This window comes from Nanorana parkeri, unplaced genomic scaffold (assembly GCF_000935625.1).
Source record: "Nanorana parkeri isolate BGI_ZX_2015 unplaced genomic scaffold, ASM93562v1 scaffold98, whole genome shotgun sequence".
NCBI classification, from domain to species: Eukaryota; Metazoa; Chordata; class Amphibia; order Anura; family Dicroglossidae; genus Nanorana; species Nanorana parkeri.
The window spans coordinates 168955-180512 of record NW_017306366.1 but is presented as its reverse complement, the minus strand read 5'-3'; the positions used below and the strand labels follow the sequence as shown (position 1 = coordinate 180512).

The 11558-nt window shown below is 43.0% G+C and overlaps 1 protein-coding gene across 1 annotated transcript in view; it reads left to right on the top strand.

Moving 5' to 3' along the window:
* Positions 1–8244, top strand: part of PIAS1 (protein inhibitor of activated STAT 1) — a 62620-nt gene extending 54376 nt beyond the window's left edge. Inside the window, exons 10-14 of the mRNA XM_018552827.1 lie at positions 1409–1539; positions 3659–3836; positions 4400–4542; positions 5917–5954; positions 7957–8244. Of these exons, the coding sequence (XP_018408329.1) occupies positions 1409–1539; positions 3659–3836; positions 4400–4542; positions 5917–5954; positions 7957–8244 (778 nt within the window). The remainder of the gene's footprint in view (positions 1–1408; positions 1540–3658; positions 3837–4399; positions 4543–5916; positions 5955–7956) is intronic.
* The last annotated feature ends 3314 nt before the right edge of the window (positions 8245–11558 follow it).

Sequence of the window (11558 nt, the reverse complement as noted above, 5' to 3'; positions counted from 1 at the left end):
GACAGACCATGTTCAAATCTAGTTTACAACTGATATGCCAGCATAGTACAGACAGGGTTAACCATGTTAAGATTAATCTTCTCACCCTCCTTGCATTACAGAGGGAAATTCAGTACAGGGAAGAATTTTGCAGATTTGCATTTCTTTTTAAGTTCTAAAATAGGTGATATCCCCATTTCACTGCAGAAGGGAAATACACTTTAAGGCAGCACTGACACACATGCACACTCACACTCTCACACACTCTTTGGACCACTTAAATGAAACGGGAATCTCTAGGTTAGGTAAAGTATTTCAGTAGGCTGAACCACAAAGTTTGCGCAACAGCTTGGCATTGTGACTTAAAATACAGATCACCATAAATATTTGCAGGAAGAGTCTGTGGGAAAGAACTTGTAAAACGTACAATTCATGAATTGTGCAAGGTGTCTTCTCTTTCTAATAAAATAAGTAAAATCTCTCATGGGCTACAACCTTGGATCACCAGATGTTAAGATGGCATTGATGAAAATTGCATCTTTCAAAAATCTATTGCAATACATGGCCAGTTTCGTTTTTGGTTAACAAATTCAACTATCTGCTACACGGATATTTTGGTTATGGTTTTAAATGAGCCCTTGATTTTGGTCTAAGCTATCAGTTTAGTGCACGGGCAGCATAAAAAGGAGAGTTCTTTCAGCTAGTACCATTTGTACATCATGTATCTCCTGCAAAGGAATCCGCTTTATGGAACTCGCTATATGATTTCTTGCCACTGAATGCACCTTTTGCAATAAGGAGCATTTACAGCCCATTAAAATTAGGGATGCACCAATACTGTTTTTTTCTCCAGTACTCGCCGGTGCCGTGTGCTCCGATTTTTACCAGGAAGTCCAGCGGTGGATCATGACCCGTCGCCCGGCTTCCTGATTGCCGGTATTCTAGCGAAAACATCAACTTCACTTACCGAGGCTGCCTGCTTCCTGATTGGAAAGGAAGCCAGCGCTATTCTCCCTCGACACTGCCAGTCAGAGGGACATCTTCCTCTGATCGGAAGTACTGGTATCGGTGGTAAGTATCAGAGCATTTGGGGGATTATAAGTACTAGCCCAAATACTCGGTATCGGCACCGATAATGGTATCGGCACCGATAATGGTATCGGTGCCACCCTAATGAAAATGATTGAAGGAAATGTACAGTGCTGTCAATGAGCCCTGCATCAGCGAGGTGAAAAGAGCAACATTACACTTATTTATCACAAGGTGCAGCGATCCTAGCACGATGCCATATTTGTTGCTTATTAACATGATATAATCCTTTGGCTTAAAGGAAGTTCCTCCGTCTTCAAATAGTTTCAGTGTAGGAATAAATATAAAATGTGTAACTAGTGCACTATAAAACTTTAACTAGCATATGTTCATTTTCCAGCCTCTTTATGGAAATTCTAAAGTGCTGCACAGACTGTGATGAGATCCAGTTCAAGGAAGATGGCTCCTGGTCACCTATGCGGTCTAAGAAAGATGTGCAGGAAGTAACAAACTCGTATAATGGAGTGGACAGTGAGTATTGTTTTACACTTCTTTTTTTGTGTGTGACTTGTAGCAGACTGTTATAGTATGGTTCATAGTAGTAGTTTGATCATCCTATTCCTATAACATAGGCATGCTTTCAACATGTTTAAACAATTGTTATCCCACAATTAAGATTTGTGATGGATAATTGTGCAATTAAAAAATGCCTAAAAATCCTTCCTAGGAAGGTTGTGCCCTACAAAAGATTTTTCCAAATCGCAAAACTGTTGAAGGTGTAGACTATTCTCTCCATCCTTCCTGGAAAAGGAAGTGTTTTTACCCAGCCCATATAGAACGTGGATTATGGTTAGAAATGTTCAGCTTATAAGTGTGCCATGTATGCTGTCATACAGCCAAATCACATGGACTTGTGTTCAGTTTTCTTTGCATGTTGTGAAAGATGATCAGGTGCTGAGAGGTTGGATTTGAGCAGAATTGGCCATAGACTAACATTATTCCCTATGTCTTTGCCACATAATTTGTAACTTGTCACAGGGCCTAGCTTTTCAGGAAACAGCTGATGATTTTCTATATAAATAATCATCTCGCATTCACTTTGGGTTTCTCTTTGTTCTGGGTAAGGGACAGCTAGTCTTACAGTGAGAACAGCACAGAGCCAGGCCCTCAAGAGTATCCTGCTGCTTAAGCAAGGTGGAGCCCAGCATTAATACCAGCTGCCAGTGATGGCACCAGCTGTATTTTATTTTGAAAGAAGGTTAATACTGTTTATGCCCAGCCAAAATAAAAAATCTAATATCTATATCTCATATACTTAGAGCTAGTTCACAACAGCGCAATGCGTTCCAGCACTTTTTTTGTTTCCCCTGCAAGAGGCGGGAGGGATAAACTCCTGTCTGGTTTTTGTGCTCTATGGAGCTCTGTTAAATATGCACCTCGGGTCACGGTGATAACTGTTCACTGGACAGGAACTTATCTGGTGACACAGTTGTCGGCATAACTGGAAGTTATTATTATTCAGGATTTATATAGCGCCAATAGTTTGCGCAGCGCTTTACAATATAAGAAGACATACAATCTGGCCTTGAATTGTATTGAGATTGTTAAGGAGGGCCCTGCCCCTGAGGGCTTACAATCTAAAGGGAGGGGCAAGTGATAAATTAGGAGGGAGCTGTGTGGGGATGATTCGTTTGAGAACGTGATGGTTGAGGGGTTAGGTTGAGATGTCATAGGAAGTGAAGATGAAATGTTGGGTAGAAGTAGTGTTCCTGGTCAGTAGGTGCTGAAGAAATACAAGAGGTGTTTTGGATCTTGTACTGAAGGGCGTCTAGTAAGCGGGCGCCATTTTCAGTACATCTCTTTTTGGAGGGCTGTGTGCCAGATATCCAGCTATGCTTTAGATTGAAGGACTCTTCGGGTCCTCTTTCATAGTTCTTCTCTGCCATGAATTAGTCTTTTTTCCTGTTTGGCTTCAGTTAATAATTAATGTCCCTCTGGATTTGTTACTTGGAATTTATTTCCCATTGATCCTCCATCACTTGTGCTGCATTGTGTGTGTGTGTGTGTGTGTGTGTGTGTGTGTGTGTGTGTGTGTGCTTGTTTCTTTGCGTTAAAGCTGAACAGCAGCTAGATATAAAAGACACAAATTGATGCATTTAAGTATTATGACCTTTATTTTTTATTGCAACTAGTCTAAATACTTTAATTTGACTTTATCGGCCTCTTGCAATCCCCTGTAAAGAATAGCAGATTGGAAGGGGGTGGTGTGCATCCATTGGAGCCAATCGGATGTGCTACATACAAGGAACATACAGACCAGGAACACGCTGATAGGAGAAGAGCAGAGTGGTGAGCTCATCTGTCTACTGCTGCTTCTTCCCTGTCCAGTTCAGTGTATTCCTTAACTGTAACAGAGAAACAGAGGCCAAGTAATAGCCTGTGCTGTGTGACCGAGCTGTCTAAATCTCATGACTGAATGGATACAAATGCAAATCCTTTGGCAAGGAACACAACCTCCTATTTGTTTTTCGTCTCTGTATTTAAATGTTTGTCTGGAGTTTAAAGTAAAACCGTTGTAATGCTTATTTCCAAGGTACGAGCGTGAAATGTCTGACAGTAGTGGTTTTATCTTGTGTATGTAATATTTCAGATGGGTGTATCAGCAGTACGGTGGAGCATCAGGTGTCCTCACAACAATCAAGCAAAAATAGGAGGGTAGAGGTGATTGATCTGACGGTGGACAGCTCTTCAGATGAGGAGGAGGAAGAGCCCTGTGCTAAAAGGAGTTGTCCATCGATAACCCCTGCTTCACCTCTCAGCAACAAGAGGTACGTTTGTACAAGAGTGTCGTAATATTAAAGGGAATCCAATCTGGAATAAAACTTTAAAATAACAATTCTGAACAAGTACTTGTCTGTTACTCTTCAAATGAATCCCTGTGGAGCTTGTTGGATCCCAGCTCCAGGCTTTACCTCTACCAGATTGAGATCAAGACCCTGTTTCCTGTCACTCCACTGTGTTAAATGCTGGAACTTCTATTGCCCTCTGAATCTGACATTTGATAGCTGTATGAGAGGTGGCTCGTTAAAGAAGGTGCAGCGCTTTAATATTACTTTGTGGCATGTACGGTGAGGGTGTAGGATCCAACAGGTGCCCCCCTATTTGACAACATTTTACATGAAAAAAAGCATTAGTAGTACGTCGCATCTGTTTCTGAGCTGTCTTTGCAGTGACTGATGGGTTCACCTTTCATCTGCATTGCCATCTGCTGGTGATATGTGGTATAACAATTACAGATCAATGCAAAAACATTTGCATCATTTCAGAACATCCTGTTGCTTACATGGGAGCCACTGATGACTTTCTCACTTTTTTCTCTCCCCTTTTCTAGTATGTTGACTCTGCCACACCAAGGTTCTCCTATATCTCGGACTCCCAGTTTGCCAGCTGTGGATTCAACATATATGAACAGCCCTCTGATCCAGGACTACAGGCACCCCTTCCATATGACACCTATGCCGTATGACCAGCTAGGTAGGAGTCCTGCATTGTCACTGTACCTAAACCTTCTGTTACAACTATTTCTAAAACTGTTTTTGCACTTTTTTGTGCTGGTTTATATTTTGGGGTTAAACAGTGTTCTCCTATTTTATTTATTGTAGGGAGTATAATTCATCCTATTACCTTGCACAGAACCCTTCTCAGGTTCCTTGTAAACCGCTTGCTTGGCAAGTCTAAATTTATCCAGAGAAAATCACATAATGGTTTGTTGGGCACCAAATGTAGTGTGTTGTGGTGTTTTTTTTTTGTTTTGTTTTTTTTTTGGAGAGGAGGGTTTGTAAGGCAAGCATAGCATGCTTAAAGGGGTTCTAAACCCTCAGTTTTTTTGCCTATTTCTACTGCTACCGAGCAGCAGATATATGCAAAAAGTTTTAAAAACAACAAAAACGATTTAACAGCGGTTTAAACTTACCCCGTAATCGTCACGTGCTCCCGCCCGAGAATCCGAAACTGCTCTGGCGGCCGCAAAGCATCTTGGGGCGGACGCATGCGCAGTTCGGATTTTCGGCCAGGAGACGAGCAAAGACGCAAGGTAAGTCTATAGACGCGTGTTATCGGAAGTGCCAGCAAGGACAGAGGAGTCGGCGCTGGATCGGAGAGGCGCCGCACCGCTGGAGAGACAGATAAAAACATCAGGAAAGATCGGATTAAAGGTGCCCATACACTGCACGATTCTCGAAATCCCGTGATCGTACGATCGTGCAGTGTATGGAAGGCGTGTGCGACCGTTTCTAATGTACGGTTGCACGACTTTGTATTTCGAGCATGTTTGGTAAAACAGCCAAGAATCGTACGATTTTCGGCTGGTTTTTAACATGATCGAGAGATGACTGCCGACCGGGCCGGTGTGCGCACGTGCAGTCATCGGAAGCCGGCCCCTCAGGGGGGCGGGCTTGCAATGATCGCAAGTACGATCTGCCTGTCCAAGATAGGCAGATCGTTCATTTTTTAAATTACGTTACAACCCTCGCAAGACTAAAGTCCTGCGAGGGTTGTAAAGTGTATGGGAATCTTTTAGAGACATCATTTAAGGTAAGTGCTAACATTGGGGGGAGGGAATTTTTTTTTTTGTCTTTTAATGTCACTAACATTCTTTTCTGTAAAGCAATCCCTTTAGTTTCACTTTAATAATTGTGGCCCAAGTAGGGAAAGTAATTTTCCTGGCATGTGCAGAGATTATTGGCCCCCACCCTCTCCATAGTGATGGCCTATGATATGGCTCTGAATGACGGCAGTGCTCTTTTTTTAAAGATGCGGGTTAATCTAGAATATAAATGTCCCTTTTAAAAGATCTTTTGGACATTTTTATACATTTTAATCTTTTATTTCTTTTTCTCTCTTTTTCAGGATTGGACTTCTTTCAGTTTATGTCTGGAGACAACCAAGTAAGTCTAATTTTATATTTTTACAATGCTTCGTCAAGAGTTTGCACCTTTTACTGTTAAAGAATAGGGAGACTCTCATTCAGGGCAAACTGATGGGCCTTCCCCCTACCCATCAATATTAGTGTCTTATGCACTACCGCCTCTGCTGTCACATCTTTCAGGAAATACACAGACGGACATTTTATCCCGTCACACAGCTAGGCAATGCTAAACCGGAGCAATTGGGCATATTCATTATTGGGCATCTTCATTTAGAACTTCCTCTTCAGCTGCTCTAATTTAATACTGCAGCAGAACAAATCTTGCCCCTGACTTTTTAATTGTGCTTCTGTTTTGGTGAAAAATCTTGTCTTCAGTAAGTAAATGTTGCAAACCTGGAAAAACTGATGCGTAGACTTTTTTTTAACTGACATTTTGCCTAATGTGCATCTGGATTTGTTGCTAATTTGGATAAATGTCCCTCACAGTGCTTTGGTTATGGAGGAGCTTGTGACCACCTCCCTGGATGCAATTCTCAGGCCTGGGCGGCCAATCACTAGGGCCCAAACACTGCCAACTAGGGAGGCAGACGAAACCATTTGTTATAGCAAACATTGAGCTTACACAGGGTTGTGACTCCTGGCTTCAACAGAGGCAGGGGGCAACGGGAGTGTAGGGAAGGTGAGTATCTGGTGGGTGGGGTTTTGTTTAACACGAGAACCTGTCAATTTGCCTTGAATGGGAAAAGTAACCATCTCTGGAATACTCACAGATAAAATAATTGGTGCTGTTCTTTTGCATAAGTTTCTAATGAGTGCAGACTTGTTCATGTCTGGAGTTGTGGCTTATTAAAGAGAACCAATACTAAAGAAACCCGGATTGCTGTCTTTTCTTGGTTACAATGTTGTTCTCTGGCTTTCATGGTGATCTGAGATCTTCACTTCTTTAAGTCCCTGATCTATAATAAGCATGCAGGTGAGGAGTTCGGACTTCAGTCTGACTGTTTGCTGCATGCTTGTTCTAGGTCAGTGGCTCAGAATCTGTTTGTCAGGGAATTGCCATTACAACCAGACAACTGGCTTTTTTTAAATTTTTATTTTTTTATAAGGATGTCTACAATGCCAACCTTCAGGTTTCCTTTTACGCACCTTTTGCATTAAAGCGCATATCTGGTATACAAATAACCAAGCTTCTGACCCTCATTCTACCCATCTTCACCTTGGCCATTATCTTTTTATTAGAAAATATTAGACTGCAGTAAACAGGTTTTAAACTACCTGAATTCTCAAACTGCTCTGATTTCATGCTCTGTCTGGTCAAAAGTGGGAGGGTGCAGTGTAGCGCTGCACATTTAAAAAAAATGTATCTGCATGTGCCACACAGAACTACATATCCCATCAATCTTTGGGATTATAGTTGGGTGGTTTCCTTGGGATGGAGTAAGGCGAGTTTAATATATAGATATAAACTATTAGGATAGAAGTTAAAGTTTGCCCAGAGATCAGTTTTAGGGCTAATTCACACCAGCCCCAATGCATTCCGGCGCGTTTTGGTGCTTGAGCGCACTGGATCGCAAACTGGCTTGCGTTCTGGGCTGTAGTGGGTGTGGCTGTGCATTAAAGTCAATGGCACTGGAGCCACGCTCTCTGATCGTAGTACAATTGCTGGCACCGGAACGCTTTGCACATCAGTGCCTGTGTTCTGGTCTTGTGCCGTCAGAAAAAAATAGTGCATGCACCAATTTTTCGGACCGGACTGCGGGTATTGATGTGCCACGCGTTCTAGTGTGGGCGATCGCGCGGCGGGGGCCCCATAATGCAGTGAGCTGACCGGGATGCAATCCAGTGCGTTCCGGGCACCGAATCATGCCGGAATGCACTGGGGCTGGTGTGAACTAGCCCTCAAATATTTGAATTGCCTTGTCTTGCCCTTATTATTTTGATCAGGTAATCTTTTTATGCTTTGTGCGCTTTCACCCTTACCAACAGCCTTTCATTAATATTATGTATCTCTCTTTCTTCAGCATTACAACACGTCCCTCCTGGCTGCCGCAGCAGCTGCTGCTTCTGAAGAACCAGATCTTCTTCATTCATCGCGATTCTTCCCTTACACCTCCTCTCAAATCTTCCTGGACCAGCTAAGTGGGGGGGGGAGCACCACTCTGCCTGCGACCAACGGAAGCAACAGTGGCAGCAACAGCAGTTTGATATCCTCGAACAGCCTCCGTGACAGCCACGGGGCAGCCAGCCGGGGGCCAGCAGACAGCTCTTCTCTGTATGGCATAATCCCAGATGTTATCTCTTTGGACTGATCTACAGATGAGCACACTCGGGGAGGGATTTGGACCTCCACTTGTCACCCTATTCCTCTTATTTTATTTTTATTTTTAAGGAAAAGTTTAACAAAAAGACATGTACAGAGAACAGAACTATATTTTCAGTTTTACTTTTGTATATAAACCGGAAACTTTACTCATCCCCTAACAGAAACTGAGACATGGACCCACCTCTTCCCTCCCTGCACTTTTTTCCTTTTTCAGTTCCAACTGGATCCTGGAGACTGACTCTTGTTCTGGAGACCTCCTGCCCCCCTACTCACCAGTTGGTTTCTCCTTCTCCTGTTTTTCTGGCTTCTCAGCATTACCCATTTCTGAACCCTTTAGAGCAGACACAGTATTGGTTTGGTTTTCCCTCTGCCAGTCACATGCTTATGTCAATCAGTTTCTCAGTCTCCATTCCTGAACCTTCACAGCAACGATCTCTTGTCTGATTTAATTTCTGCACTTCTTAATAAGTATTTATTGGATCTTGTGTAAGTCTTCAGCAGTACACATGAGAATCCTGACATTGTTCCTATTCTAGGTGGTGCTTGGTGAGGTTTGGGGTGGGTTAATGGCATCATATTGTTTGCTGCCAAATGAACATTTCAAAAACAAAGCACTTCTGTTCCCATCAGCACTGAAAGCTAGTCTCCGAGGTCCAATGTGAGCCATCTACAATTCCGAGATTAGGGTTTGTAGTGACACAGAGCAAGGACTCTTCCATTGCATGGTCTGGTGACATTTGGGGTCTGAAATTCTGGGATAAGAACAATGAGAATGGGGGGAAAATCCTGAATGGAATCTGAGTAAATTGGCCTAAGCTGGTGATCTGAGGCATACTCAAACCACTATAAGGTCTCGTTCACACCTAGGCGTATTGCATTTGCGTGTCTGTCGCGCGTTTCTTACCGCGATTCGCTGTAAAAAAAAGTTGCGCGACAAACGCGCGTTTCCGAAGGCTACTTGACTGTATCCCAATGGAAACGCACAACAAAACGGCCCAAAGTAGTACATGTACCTTTTCAGGCGTGGCCCGTTTTGTAGCGCGTTAGGGACGGGCGGAAATACGCCAAGGTGGGAACGAGACCATTGAATACAATGGGATTTATATTTTTGAGCGTTCGTCGAGCGTAGAACGCGCTACAAAACGTTCAGGTGTGAACGAGGGCTAAGACTCTGAATCTGAGTCTTGCTGCTTTCTCCTGCAGATTTCAGTGGACAGTATACAGATATTGTAAAGGCGGTGGATCAGCAGATGAGGGGAATGCAGTAATCTCTGCACCTTCCTGTCTGCTATCCATTGTAAATTGTTGTGCTGATGCGTAGCTGAATGTGGACAGACCATGCAGGGGAGAGCAGGAAGCCCTGTGCGTGCATAGAATGCCAAGAGTAGGTCCCTGGCTCTTGTAAGTAAATTTCTTCAAGTCCCCCTCCTATTTGAAACTGGTTTAAGATCTAAAATACATGGGGGATTGAAAATTCTCTTAAATACCATGTGTGTAGTATGTTAAAATCAGTGTGTTTCATATGAGATGATTGCCTACTGTAGCCTAGGCTCTTTTATCAGTCCCAAGATTGCCCATGTATTTTTGCCATGTCTTGATGTTTTACATCGATCAGATTTGACTAAAACAAATTCATTTTAAAGGATACTGCCATCCAAGATATTTACCAGGCACCTAGGTTAATACCAGTGGAGCACTACACACCAGTATAGCCATGTCCACCCTGCCCATGCTCTTGTGTAACAGGATAGTAACTGAAGCAAAAAAATAGATTTCGAGGAGAGCACAGAAAGATTTATATCTGGGAGACATTAAACATGCCGCTCACCTCCTGCTGCCCAGGGGCCTGACTGCATATTCCTTATCTGATGTCAATAAGGCACTGGCCAAAAACAGCACGAGCAAGTCAAAGAATAAAGCATGATGCAGCTGCAACAAAACCAGTTAGTCGCTTGTAACTGATTAGAACAGACCGGCCACTAATTAATAAATAAGTGCACATATTCTCACTTGGCTTTATAGCTCCCCAAGCCCAGGGTGCTTCAGTTCCACAAGGCATGACTGGGTTCCATGCATATCATGTCAGGCTGTTCTATTGGTTATGGGGTACGGTATGTTCATCATAATGATGGATTAGATTTGTGGGGTCAGCTGTGGATTTAAGAACTGAAGGTCTTTGTATCTACGAGCCTACTATGGAGCTTTTATAAGCGAAGTGACAATACTTGCTGGAACTTTTTTAGGTTCTTGTTTTGCATATGGGCTGTTAGATTGGAAACTTTGACATGAACAAAGGTTTGCTTTAAGTAATGTGGAACTAGTGGCTGTGAGTAGATATCATCTTGGAAACCTGCTTATGGTTTTGTTTCATTACTACTGTCAAGGTTACACGTTAGTAGATCTACTTCTGGCAAACCTGGATAGGCAATCTTCCCCCCTCCCAAGTTCCTAGAGCTTACAGCTCCATAGCTGGAGAGGTACTGCCCATGCTCAGGAGGTGGCTTGCTGTTGTGCCTATGAAGGGTCCTGAGGCAGCTGGAAATCTGAAAGAAGTGTTGTGTTAGGATCTGTCCTCTGCTTTGCATGACAGTGGTAGCCATCTGCAGTGTAAGCTCTACGGGTCCTCTTTCATTAATACCCCGCTGCCTCTTTATATCTTTTGTAAATCTGTTACATAATTGAAATGATTTAATATTGCATTTCAAATGTTTTGTCTCCCCCCCTATCAATGTTAGTGCTTGTGTACTATTGACTTGTTCTTACAAAGGTGCAATTTTTTAAGAAGCAATCCCCTCTATTTTGGATATAATGACAGAATCCATGTCTTACGGACATGAATGGAAAATCTGTCCAGCTACTTTTTGAAGGCTGGCGGCACGTCTGTCACATCAGGTGTCTGAGATGGCATGATTGTGCCAAGGTAACGTGGCGAAGTTGTCAGGTAGTGACCTTGCCGCCAACACAATGGCTGAGAGCACTCAGCAGTGTCCTACGTGCCGCACTAGCTGAACCAGTGAAGCGCCACTTTCATGCCACTGAGAAACAAACAAGTTTGTGGCATTTCTGCCAGCGAGGAGTGATGCTGTAGGATCAGAGGAGTGTTCAATTACTATTGCTTGCAAGTTATGGGGTGGTTAGTGTGACATTTTCCTTCGTTGGTAGCTTCAGAGACTGGACTTGGGCATATTGACATTGTTGTAATTGGCATACCTGGCATTGCTGTACGTAGACTTTCTAAACGTTGTTCTTCACTGGAAGTCTTTTTTTTTTATCATTGCATTTAAACAACCAATACTTTTG